Source organism: Sander lucioperca, chromosome 3, assembly GCF_008315115.2.
Source record: "Sander lucioperca isolate FBNREF2018 chromosome 3, SLUC_FBN_1.2, whole genome shotgun sequence".
NCBI lineage: Eukaryota > Metazoa > Chordata > Actinopteri > Perciformes > Percidae > Sander > Sander lucioperca.
In genome coordinates this window covers 8,343,644-8,357,388 of record NC_050175.1, presented here as the reverse complement: position 1 = coordinate 8,357,388, position 13,745 = coordinate 8,343,644, and the positions used below count along the sequence as shown (strand labels likewise).

Sequence of the window (13,745 nt, the reverse complement as noted above, 5' to 3'; positions counted from 1 at the left end):
TGGGTCGGCTGTATATCAAGTTGTCCATTTTCCTCGCCCGCAGTGTCATGCAGCTATTTTATGGAGGGCAGCTGACAGCCAATTATCTGCTCAATAGGGAGGTCAACACTCTGGAGCTTGTCCATGGAATGGGAGGAGGTAAACCAGATACTACGACGGGAAAATGCACCAATGCCTTCAGTTATTGACCTGGAAAATGTGACCGGGATTGCTTGCGAGGCATTGTGCTTGTCACATGAAGGAGCTAGTGAATTCTTGTTTACACAGTGAGTGTGAACACAGTTAGTTCAGTCCTGGTGATAAGGTCCATCATGGGCAGTGATGCCATCAGGTTTAAACAGTTAATGGACAGGCCAGAAAAGGTGGAATTACAGGGGGCAGAGGAATAAATAAAAAACATCCACTTGGGAGCTTCTCTCAAAAATCCAAGGTATAACTTTCCCTGCATTTTTAATCCTAGCATTCCTAAATGTGTAAGGTCAGTAAGATAGCTAACTCCCTTACTTAGAATACTATGGGATTGTGAATCAATAATCACCATGGTTTTTCAGTTAGGGCTAATCGTAGGTGGAACTCTATCCCAAGTCACATTTTAAATTTAAAACCTATGCCTCTTTTGAACTTAAAGCTTCGGTTTCTGTCTCCCCCATGAGGAATTCTAAGTAACGACAACAAATCTGTCGGCGCATCCACATGATACAAGCCTTCCGTGATCGTGCACCCCCCAACCCCTCCTCCACGCAGCTGCTAGTAGCCAAGGAGGACACGGACAATTAAAAAAGCATGATGGACTCTTCAGAAGAGGCAATTATCTTGTTGGGACCACTAAGAAAGGGGAATTAAAATTATCTTTTAAATAAAGACCTTGGAGACACACATGCGGCCTGGGCTCCCTTGACAGAAAAAGAGAGGAGGCCACAGGCCTCAACCCGCTCTTCAGACCAAAAAGGGGGACTGTTGGAACCAAACAGTGTGTTTAACCAAAGAGAGCACACAAGGCCTAAAACAGGGCTCCAAGACAAAGGAGAGGCTTGTACGTAATGCTCAAAGCCTGAAAACTTCGCACTTCGATGCGAAAACGTTTACAAAATGGAGAGGAGAACTTAGTTACTGTACTGAACGAGAGAACAACACCCTCTTAGGGTTAAATAGTTTTGTGTTGCTCACGCGAGCAGCCATTTTTGTAGTCTTTGGGCTAAACTACAAAGAGCAGGTCTCGATCACATGGTTTAGCTACCCACACGGTCTCGTCAACCTCCCTCCCCCCTTTGATTGACAATTAATAATTTGGAAGTTAAATAAATTGTGTTTAATATGTGTCTGTGATTATTTGTGTATTTGTTGTAATAACAGCTGGGTAAAACAGGTCAGTGCTCAAATTCATCCTTCTTTTGTTCCTTCAAAGATACCAGATAACTTAATCAAATTAATTAAGATCTGTATTTTAAAAGGAACACCACCTATGAGACAGTTTCACAGCTCAGTTATTGGTCCCTGATTCCAGGGTGGTGCCCAGTTTGGATTGTTTGTCAATTTGGTAAAGTTATTAATACACATATTCATAACTTTATTAATATTGATAAAACATCTTTTCTGTACCCATACCAATTCCCAACATTCTTCACTTGATCTTCAGCACACGAAAGTTGCCAGACGACACGTTTCTGAACATAGCCATACTGAGAAATACAGAGAGAGTTTTGTGGAGCTGATAGTCTTAATTAGCTTTGTATTAACTCATTTGGCAATGGCTTGAATGCAACGGACGTTCATTAATATAAAAAAGTTACGCACTAAAGCTTTAAAGTGGCTAACAAGTAGTCCGCACTGTCAACATTTATTTAGGCACTAAAACTTGGTGCCATCTTGTCTCTTCTGCTCTGCCTGCCTGTGTTTTTTATGTGCTCTGCCTGTGTGATTGTCTGATTTACTATTATAGTTAGGTAAATCTTCTGTTGCTGGTCACTGTCCCAGCAATGTTGTTGGGTGTGGGTTGATCTTAACCAACTGTTCTTGTTTTTATGTTGTCGTCTTTTATGATGATCAAGTTTTATTGTACAGGGCCAAATCTGTATGTATTATTGATAGCTTAATTGTGTTTTTTTTTAAGGGTGACCTCTTACCACCAGTCCAGGGACAGCGGATGTAAAATAGCCTCCAGGCTAATTACGGCACATTTTACTTCATGTATTATTAGCGTGCATTGTCCCTGATAAATAAACCTGTAATAAATAACAAATGGTTTCTGAGATGCAGTGCTTTTTTTAATGATCACGAGAGCTTGCGTCATGAAAATTACAAGAAGAGACCAGTGGTGGAAGAAGTATTGAGATCCTTTACGGAATACTTTGCCGTTTTTAAACCAGCTCTGTGTCATCTTTGTGTGGGAAATGGGTTTAGATGAATGGTGTTTGTCTTCCTTTTGTGGCACTAGTGCACGGAGAAGCAATGGTGTTCTTCCGTGACATGTTTCGCGCCAACCAGCGGCTCTCAGCAGACCTTCGCTGTAGGAATCTCCGTGCACTGGCACCACGGTGCGAGGGCAAACACCGTTCATCTAAACACACTGCCATGACACAGAGCTGGATTCAAATTATCACTATATCTCTAATATCCAATATCACACAAAAAATGTGAAATATGAAAACTTGTAATAAGAAAATAACTGCAGCTGTCAGATAAATGTTGGAGACAGTCTGTCAATTTTGATACAAGTCTCTAGTTTCTGTATCAAACTGAAAATCGTCAGTGGTATTAAACATCCCCATGTTGAAAGCTTTTGGGGTTGGATGTTTTTCTGCCAGAAAGCTTTTTGTGCGTTTTCCTTCATGGAGGAAGAGGAGGAGGGCAGGTGAGAGGCTTGCGAAGGTCTCTGGGGTCTGAAGACCGATAGGTGAGGAAGGTCTGGTAGTCTCAGGGGCGTCAGGGGGATCCTGTCATTCAAACTAACAACAAACACAGTGGAGGTTTCTAGGAAGTGTAGGGAAGTGCAGGGTGAGTCTAAGGTTGCTTTCTTGCTGCTGGTGAGCAAGCAGAGCCTTTGTTGTGCCGTGTAACTAATTCATTTTCCTGTGGGCTTGATGTTCCTCAGGGTTTCTTCCCTATAGGCCTATTCAGCAGATGTAGCGCTTCACTTGCCAATGTTGTGTTTTTCATTTTGAAGGCAACCTCACAGAAATGGATGCAGTAACTGACAGACCAAACGTCGATGTCAAAACTATCGTGAGCCTGTAAGAGCCTTCGATGTGTGGCCGCTGCCTTTATATTATGTTTGCAAATTGCATCATCTGAATGATCCAGGTTGGCCTGTCAAGCCAAATCTACAATTCTTTTCTGTGTGTCTCATATGTAGCACCACTGACCAGTTATTGAGATTTAGTTAATTTTGTAACGACTGATTACATGTAATTTTTAAAGCTCTATAGCGTTAAGTAGTGAGTAGCTGGTTAAAAAAAGTGAAACATCTAGCAGCTTAGGAGCCAAGTTTTTTTTAGTAGGAGTTGGTGGGGTCAAACCAGAGCTAAAAGCAGAGTTAATATTGGACTTACATTCATCAAGTGGACACAAACACAACAATGTAGAAATAGGCAACGGTTTTGCTAACATGATAGCCATAGCAACATTAAAAGGTTGTATTGCTTGGCGACTGTGGGTTTGCCACCTTTTTTTGTGTGTGTGTGGGGGGGGGAGGAAATCACAATCAAGGTTTCAGAGTTGGCACTGTAAGTGCAGTTTCCAGGAATGTTATTTATCCTATTAACAGGCATGCAATTATATCCACCTTAGCCAAGATGGTTTCCACACCGACCAGCAAGAGCGATTAAGGGAAAAACTCCGTAGAACATAATTTGCAGAACAAAGACTGTAATTTTGGGTAAAGAGTACAACATTTTGCATTTTGGTCAGCCTATGTTAGTTCACAGAAATTCTTAAGAAGACTCTGAGGAGCATCATTGTTAGTCAGCATTTGTACTGTATTGCATCCTTTTTCTTAGAGCAAAAAAGAATAACCCAGGGAGCGCAGAATGGAAACTAGTATCTCTCTGAGGTGAGAGGAATGTCAACCCTCTCCCCTGCAGTACTCCACAGGGGAGATCAGGAGTTCAGAATCGCAGCCAGCAGGTTTTCCTGTCTCTAACATTCACACACAAATCCTATCTCATGGCAAAACAAATTTTGAAAAATTCTGCAGATCCAGTAGATTATTTTAAGTATAAAACTTAAAACTAAATAAAAACAGTTCCTTCTTTTCATTTTAAGAATTTTCTGTCTAGGAATGATGTAAAACAAATTGCCTTTTGCAGTTCAAAACTACAAAAAAAGAGACCCTTCTTCTATAATCACATATTGGATTGTAGAGGTTCAGGAATGTCAAAGTGCTGTAAACTATTGTAAATAGACAACAGATTTTGCAAAGCTACTTACTTTAGTTAAAAAGGAGTGATTTCCATTGAAGTGAATACAACTTACTCTACAATTCTGTATGTTAAATCAAATCAAAAGAGGGCGCATAATATGGCTTGGAAATATGGTCCATGCTTACTCCTTAACCTTTAAACACTGTTTGTTGCTACCCCCCTTAATTTACTGTTTGTGGTCAAATTTGACCAAACAGTTTTAATTGCTCTTATTTCAACATAATACCAATACAAATGACAAAAGGTATTTTTAATACAACATTTATTGTAAAAAGAACCTTGTTGGAACATTAACATCTACAACATGTGTCTCCTGAATATAGTCCCGAGCCTCTATCACTGTCATTCGCCTCTTCATGTTGTTTGCAGAGTAAAATGAGGGCAAAGCATAAGCATAAGTATAAAGGAAAGAAGTGGGTTCCCATGATTTACACTAAACTGCTTTAGGAAAGGTGTGTTCCATATGAGGGAAGGACATGAAGAGGAGTAGTAGAAGGAGTATGTGAAAGAGATGGGTTCGTATAATTTACACAAGATTGATTTGTTTGGCAGGTGTGGTTCACATTGGGGGAGAAGTACATTAGTTCAAGAAAACACTGGGCTCCCATAATTTACTTTAAGCTCTCTTGTGGAAAGTATGATTCATGTGTAGAATGGGCACACAATCACAGGAAAGTTGTAGGAGTGTGTGTATGGAGATGTCTTTCATATCCTGGTTGAAAATTATACTCTTTCCCATTAATTTCCTATGGTGGTCATTTTTGACCATAAACAAAAACAGTGTGACCAAGTTGAATAAATCACTCAAAATTCAAAGAAAGTAGTCACAATGCATTTTATGTGTTCAAATGCCTTTTGTGAAGGATATCATAAGGTCTTGAGGCAATCTGATGGAAAATGCCATATTTATGGTACAGGGAATGTGTAAATCGGTCATTTTTGACCGGAACAGTGTTAGGTTAACATTCCCAAACTTTAACCACAAAGTCTAATTTAACATTCCCTCTCCTCCATGTCTTTGTGTTTTCAACTCCCACCTCATGTCGACATCAGCTCGGCATGTGTCCCTAAAAGAGAAGAACCTGTACAGACCTGTAGAGTGACAAAGGGCAGGCAGATGAACAGAGCAGCCGGAGGAGCTGGCTACGCATCTTGTTTAAGTGCTTAGGTGGGAAGAGCAGTGAAGAGACTGGGCTTTGAGTTAGTTCATCACAGAGCTACTGCCACTTGCTGACAATGAGAGCTTTACTGGGACCCAGAAAAAACTGCTGGCTATGCAGATATAGGCTCCTTTTGTTCCTTCTCTCCTGTTCCCCAGTGCCGGGCACAAGAAGAAATAAAAAAAATATACAAGTTCCTTCTGCTTTTGCAGCAGGTACCCAGAAATGCTTGCATTCAAAAGAGGTTTTCACTTTGAGGATGAGGAGAGCGGAGGATGAGAGGTAGGAGAGGAGGATATTATACTGAGAAAGCGGAGCTGGCAGAGGAGGTGGGAGGGAAGAGAGGATGGTTTGATTGTGCTGAGAGAAAGATGAAGTAAAGAAAGGATAGAGAAGAAATGTATGATTGGATTTGGCCGAGTGGTAGAGCTAGCTGTCTGTTAGCTGGCTGAATGGGAGGCCTGTGTTATAATGGGAAAGAATGGGCATCCACTGAGGGCTCTAATAGGGCCTTCAGAGAGGATTCAGAGGTTCAGAACAAATCCTTGATCACAATGGAGCACAGGTCTGCACCGAGCCAGTCAGAGCCTCTGTCCATCTCGCCAAATTTAATTACACTCGCAGTGTGGCAGTCTGACTCACACCACAGCTTGTCTCAAAATATCATCAGCCTGCTGTGGCTGAAGTAACTGACTGGAGGTTTATTTCATTTTAAGTAAAAAATAAATGTCAAAATATTCAGTCTGTATTTCATCTGTAAATGTTGCATGAGTCAGTTTACCCAAATTACAAGAAAGAAAGTTTTTTCTTTTTTTTTTTACCCCTACTGTGTCTCTACATGCAGATAGTTTTAGGTTTATGTGTTGAGATTTTGATATATCCACATTTGAAATGTATGCCACCTTAACAGCAATGTTTGTTTCCAGTGACAGTATCCTGTTTCTTTGGATAATGCACATTTCTCACTGTGAACAGACATTAGTATGTCACCGCAAATCCTCTTAGGCAGGAGGTTATGTGGTGGAGGGATGGGTCAACAAAGCTGACTTTAACCCGGAGGACAATTGTACTAGGGGTGTAACGGTACGTGTATTCGTACCGGACCGTTTTGGTACGGGGCTTTCGGTACGGTGCACGTGTGGACCGAATGGCCGAACGCAATCTTTTTTGTGCCGAACATAGGTCAATTTTCGTGTTTCCACACGAACATATTAAGTGGCGGAAGTCTCCGCGTTCAGCGCAAATCCCGCCCTGCAGCTGATTCTAAAGTTTTCATTGGTCATGTCAATATGTCAATCACTGTACAGATTGCCTACACCAAACACTGATCTCTAAACCTACCTGCCGTCACTGTAACCTAAACCAATGAAATCGGCTGCAGGGTGGGATTTCCGCTAAAGTGGTTTGGGGGAAAAAAATAAAAATTACACACCGCGCACTGTACAACAACATACACGGCACGCTTTAGCCCACCCTCTCGCTAGCTAGCGTCATGGCCAATGCAGACAAGCCCATAGACAGTACGGACAAGCCGGAGCTTGAAGAGCCACCCACATCATTAAGGTCTCCTGTTTGGGAACACTTCGGTTTCCCAGTGAAATACGTCAACGGAAAGACTAGTCGATAAGATGAAAGCAGTGTGCCGACGTTGCTCAGGAATGATCGGGTATGTTTCTGGCAACACTTCAAACTTGTTAACGCACTTGAAAAGGCATCACGCGAGTGTGAACATCACTACTACAAGGAAAAAAAACAACCGTAATTCAAACGCAGCTCCCGTTGGCATCTAAACAGACCTTTGTTGGTAATTCCGATCGGGCCAACGCAATAACTAAAGCAATTGGTGTTTTTATAGCAGCTGATCTACGACCATACTCGGTTGTTGACAAGCTGGGATTGGTAATGCTGCACTGTAATCCATAGTTATTTATTTATATTTTTCATTATATTTTATTATGTGATATTGGTTTGAGACTGAGAGTATTTTATTTAGTGGAGAACTTAGCAGCAGTATTTTTCTTATTCTTTTTTTATTTTATATATATTTTATTTATTATATTTTATTAAAAAGTGTTTTAAAAAGTGTAAACAAATTGTTAAAAAAAAAGTTTATAGTAATAAACAACCTGCAGTTTAATGTTTGCATTTCTTTCCCTTACTGTACCGAAAATGAACCGAACCGTGACTTTAAAACCGAGGTACGTACCGAACCGTGATTTTTGCGTACCGTTACACCCCTAAATTGTACACATCCTGTTGCATATACCAAAAGTAAATATTGGTTTCTTTAAAGCAGGGATCTTCAACAGGGGTCCGGGACCCCTAGGGGGTCCTCACAGTCAATGCAGGGGGGCATTCAAATTATTGTTTTTCAAAAATTAAAAAGTCTTAACATAAACATATTATTAGCAAATACAAATCCCCACTGATGATAGGCATACTGGCCTATAGGTAAGGTAGTCACTAAGGTCATCCACAGATACAGTTCATCCTAAAGATTCACTGTGCCACATGTATGTTTAATATTAAAACATGATTTATAAAATCATGCCAACAATTATTAGGCTATTTTAATAGCTTAGTATTCTATGCAAAAAAAGTATGTAAAAAGGTTTTAGGCCGCCCTACACGTTATTGTAGGCAACTTCATTTCATACAATATATGTATTAGGGGGTCTGCTTGCTGTTGAAGACCCCTGCTTTAAAGCATGCCCACAATTGTTGTCTTAACCTAACCAAGTAGTTGTTGTGCGTGCCTAAATCTAACTAAATCGTACACAGCGTTGGCAGCTCAGAAAAACAGTAATGAATAATGTTTATGATAGTTTTGGAAGGTACTGGTTGTTGTCTTGCCGATAGCGACATTTGATCAGAATACGCTGATAATGGTGGAAGCCAATCACATACATACACATCATGTATTTAGTTTTTTTGGTTGAAGGACTGATTGCGCAAAACTTGGGCAAATAAAACCAATGTGTGTATGCAGACATACAGAAATATGTCTGGTTATAAATTGGGAGAACAGATCTTTTAAAAATCAACAACCCTCTGAACATAATAAATGTAATAGATTGGCTTCAGGAATCCGTATCTGACAAGTGGGTGTGTTTGAACGTGGCTGAGTGCCTGTAGCGCAACATTTGCTTAGTCTGAGCACTCATATGCCGCATGGTGCATGTCATTGTGCCTGAAGGAGGAGGACAGTACAGTCAGCTGGCTCTATTTAGCCTCACTGTTTTTTGGCAAGCAACATGTTTGGCAATTATGCCTGCAGGTAAGGTGAGAGAAATAGAGAGAGACTGACAGAGAGAGAGAGAGAGAGAGAGAGAGAGAGAGAGAGAGAGAGAGAGAGAGAGAAAGGGGGCTAAAAAGCAAGTCTCAGGGTCACCTTAAAAGCACAGCAGGTGCTAACACATTTATTTTCAAGGGTGGATCATACAGTAGGTGCTTGAAGAAAGATTAGTGCACAGGCATGCACATACACACCAGTGGAGAAAGAATCTTTACTTACGTAAAAGTAGCAACACCGCAAAGAAAAAAATACTCCACTATAAGTAACAGTCCTGCATTCAAAACTTCACTGAAGTAAAGCATGCATTGTCTGCTAAATGTACTTAGTAATTATAAAAAACTGAACTACTCATGATGCAGAACAGTCATTGTTATGATATATGTTGTGATTCTAGGTTACTATATAGGTTTATCAGCTATTTTTCAATGCAGATTAACTGCTTGCTTTGTTTACTACATTTTAGAGGGCTAGCTTTCCCTACACAGCTCTCCCTCTCATCAGTTGAGGAGGCCTCTTCTTCACTCTCCAACTGTGTATGATGTTGCCTTTGTCTTCACTCCCAGCAAACACATACAGTATACACAACCCCTTGCATGCTCACTTTGACTGCATGTTTTACAGAACCGAAGGCTTTTAACTTGAGGAGTGGAGGGAAATCAATGGTGCCTGCCCTTTAAAAACAATTCACAGTTGTACGGTTTCTTAGGGGGCCATGGTTAAGTTCGCTGCTGCCTCTCGCTGACATCCTACAGCCATCACATTCCGAAGCAAAATTCAGCCCTTTGCAAAAGGTTCAATAAGACTCCTCGAAACAGCCAAGAAGAGATTACCAATGTTCAAATTATTACTCAGAGGAAAAGCTGTACCTATTTCTGTAGTCTGGTAGTTTATCGCAGCTCAGTTACAAAGCTATAAATTCTAGTTATCAATGTAACAGCCACAGTCAGAGAGGCTGTATGTCTGTTTATGCAGCATTCTACGATAAAATTCGGCATTATCAGCATGCTTGGTATTGCTTAGTACGTCATAGTACTAACAGACTACAGACGCTATACATGGAAGGTTATCTTTCTGCCCTGAGCATACAGGAGGAAACGCTGCATTATTCCACCCGTAGACCTGCCCTCCCATCACACGCTGATTTACACTGGCAGTGGAGTAATCTCACACTGATCTTTTCTTTACTACACCTCATAAACAGCCATCTGCAAACAGCTATGAGTGAGAGGAGAATTCATCTCCAGGTTTAATTTAAAATGAGAGCGCTCAGTAACCTGTGGAAGTAAAGTTTTGCTGAAAAAGAGCCACAGGCCAAAATGAAGAGGATTATAGATGGATTACCTGTGTTCTGACTCGTGGATGGAGAATATGACTCCAGACGTGGAGGACTTCTGCTGGATGGAGGCCAAGAAGGTAAACTCACTTTTCCTCCTGAACAGCTGCACCACTTTCTCTGCGATGTGTGCCGGGGCGTGAACTGCTCTCCCAACATCTGACGGAATAAAGTAAAATGGAAGGAAATCATGAGCTTGTGTAAACTCTTTTCACAGGCAAAGTGCTGAGTGCCTCCTCCATGTACACCTGCCAAAACTCTGAGAAACATATTAAGCTGTCTAATCACACATGTTGAAACACCTTTACACTTTGAATATATATCTCATCAACAGTTCAGGCAGTTCTGTCTGGGAAAAAAAAAAAATCTGTTGATGCCAAAAAGCTACACCAAACTAATGCTTGTAAATTAGACTTGGCCAGTAAACTTTGTATAAATGTGAGAACAACATTGTGGCAATCATTTCTATCGATTACGATCAGTGTTGGGCAAGTTACTTCCAAAATGTAATACATTATAGATTACTAGTTACTGTCATTTGAGAGTAATTAGTTATATTACTGTCTCTGAATTGTAATGTGTTACACTACTTTTGCATTACTTTTGAGTTACTTTCACCAAAATAACGGGAAATTTGATTTGGCAGCTAGCTTGTGAATTTCACCACCGGATCAATAAAGTCTCCTCTTCATCCACTTTAATACATCATAGATTATTCATATTTTGCATAATCAATATAAATATGCAAAGTAACTAAAGCTATAAAAAATAGATAAGTAAAACGTATAACAGGCAAGTAGGAGAAAATGAAAATACTCAATTAAAAGTACGACGTTGTAAATTGTTTGTTTATAGCACTTGAATAAGAAATTCATGTTGTTTAGTTTAAAACACTCTAAAGGAAATGTTCAATTATAGTGTGATTAAAACTCACTATTAACATTATTTACAGTACTTGATTTACAGCTGATTTGTGAAAAGGTAGCCTACACAACCTTATTTAACAGTAATTTAGTTTTACTGCGAAACGTCACAGGAAGTGCTTTTATTTTGAAGTAGGTTACATGTCCGTCAGGCTCAAGTTGTTCACTTTCTTGTTTGTAAAACTGCAACATATTGAACAGTAAATGGTCACAGTAAAAGACAAGCGTTTTTGGTCGTCATTCGAAGCCATTCCACTACAGGCAGAGTTACTCTCCACGGCTGATAAAATGCAATGATATTTACGTGTAGCAAGCCTCAACATTAATTCCCGACATGTTTATATCTGTCAGCCGCTGACGTACCGTCACCTGTTGGGACATACATGCTGTCCGTACCGTCTCTGGTTCTGGTTCTGACCACGGGAACAGAAACAGGACAGCTCACTTCAACGCAGCGTAATAACTCCTGAAAATGTCCATATCGCAAATGTATCTGTCTCTGCAGTCATCTCAACCATCGAATACAGCGACAGGAAAATAATACGGCTTTTTTTTTCCTGTGAAGAAATGTGCGGTGTTGGTGAATTCTTTAAAAAAAACAATGCACCACTAAATGTTGCGTTAAAATGCGTTGTAACTCGCGTTACTGAGATTGTAACGAGTATAATATTACCGAAATTTCATTAGTAATGCGTTATATTACTGCGTTACAGCAAAAAGGAATACATTACTGTAATTGCGTTACTTTTGTAACGCGTTACTCCCAACACTGATTATGATAACTGTAATAGTAATTGCTAAGATTTGGAAAAAACCTGCAACATTGCTACAACATATCCAATGGGGCACTCAGACGATTAGACAGGTTGTAAACAAACCAACAGTTTAGCCAGAGCACTCGAAATGCTGTTAACGATCCCTTATTTCTATTTTAAATACGGTAGGTCAAAGTTGAACCAGGAAGTTATTTTGTAAACTTTGATGGATGTTTACAACAGACAGTTTGGATCATAATTCTACTGTCTGCTTTCAGTGTCTCTTCAAAATAAGTCTGCCTACCCTTGCTTGTTTCTCGCCCAGTCGGACATTTTCTTAGCAATGCTGCCATGTTCTCAGAGCTTTTGGTATGTATTTATTTCCGTTAGGAACGGTGGCCAAAACTACAGTAAAATTGCATCAACGTAGGCAACTTAAGGCTTCCTGTGTTTAGAGGTTCTCATATCTTATGCAAGTTACAAATCAGTACAAGTTGATTTCATGTTGTACTGAAGCCAGTGGCTGCCTGGAAGCGATATTATGAATCCCACTATGGCCACGCCAAGACCCGCCCTTCAATAGCATTTATTGGCCAGGCGTCCATGCTTACGCAAGGTAACATAACCCCATTTGTACAGGTCCTATCCCCTGACCAATCGGATATCCTAACCTTAACCACTCAAGGTCAAATGCCTAACACCAACCAATCGAGCTGCTTCGCAGTGCGGGTCTTGGTGTGGCCATAGTGGGATTATATGTATGGCTTATATCAACAAGTATTGGATGGATTGCCATTCAATTTTTTAATAGACATTAGGATGAGTCCTACTGACTTAGGTCAGTGGTTCCCAACCTGGGGTCCGGGCACCCCTCAGGGGGGCGGCAAAGATCGCAAGTCTTTATCTGGTTTGAGGGTGAGGTAAAAAAAAAAAAATATATTTGCACATGTTAAACAAATTATGATTATATATATATATATATATATATATATATATATATATATATATATATATATATATATATATATTTGTTGTCGCTTAAAATTGTAGGCAGGCTACTTAGTCGGCCAAACCTCCTGGATCTCTTAACCTGTGGCCCTTGCTGTCATCAGGTCAGCTGCTACCTTCTATCATCCTCGTTTTTCCTGCCGCCACGGCATCACTATTTTATGAATGAAACATGGCGGAGAAACGTAAAAGTGCTGATAACTACTCTCTATCAAAAAAGAAAGTAAGGATATATCTCGAGAGTTACCTCAACTTCAGTTTCGGGGGGGGCTCAGCTTTTCTTAGACATGAGTAGGGGGGGCGCCAAGGAAAAAAGGATGGGAACCACTGACTTAGGTGATCCCTTGACTTTTCATCTAGTGGCACTGTGAGAGTTACATGTTTGGCTTTTTAGTGAAATATGTCAACATCGATTGGATGGATTGCCATGGAATTTGTTACATGCATTCATATCCTTTCAGGATGAATTGTAACAACTTTGGTGGTCCCCTGACCTTTCCTCTAACGTCAACATTTCTATTTGTAATTTATGACAATTTATGAGGATGGATAATGAAATGTCCATCCTCCTCAGAGGTACTTTTTGTTTAGTGCTAATTAACAGATGCAACGATGCTAACGTGCTCAACTAAGATGGTTAACATTATATCTGCTGAACATTCAGTTGTTAGCAATACAGCCTTACAGAGGTTGGCTGGAGGAGACAACTAGTCTTGTTTCCTGTGGTCCAAGTTCACAACCAAAACTGAATTTCAGAAAATATGGGGAATGTACAGTATAATCAAAATGGGTATATTTTTGCATAAAACACAACAGAAAAAAAAAAGAATAATTTCAGCTGAGAAATGAGTAT

General features: G+C 40.1%; 1 protein-coding gene across 1 annotated transcript in view; it reads right to left on the bottom strand.

Annotated features, from left to right (window-relative positions):
• The window catches only part of LOC116067214 (protein kinase C-binding protein NELL1), a 319,826-nt gene that overhangs the window by 249,503 nt on the left and 56,578 nt on the right, over positions 1 to 13,745 (bottom strand). Inside the window, exon 3 of the mRNA XM_031323575.2 lies at positions 10,215 to 10,365. Within this exon, the coding sequence (XP_031179435.1) occupies positions 10,215 to 10,365 (151 nt within the window). The remainder of the gene's footprint in view (positions 1 to 10,214; positions 10,366 to 13,745) is intronic.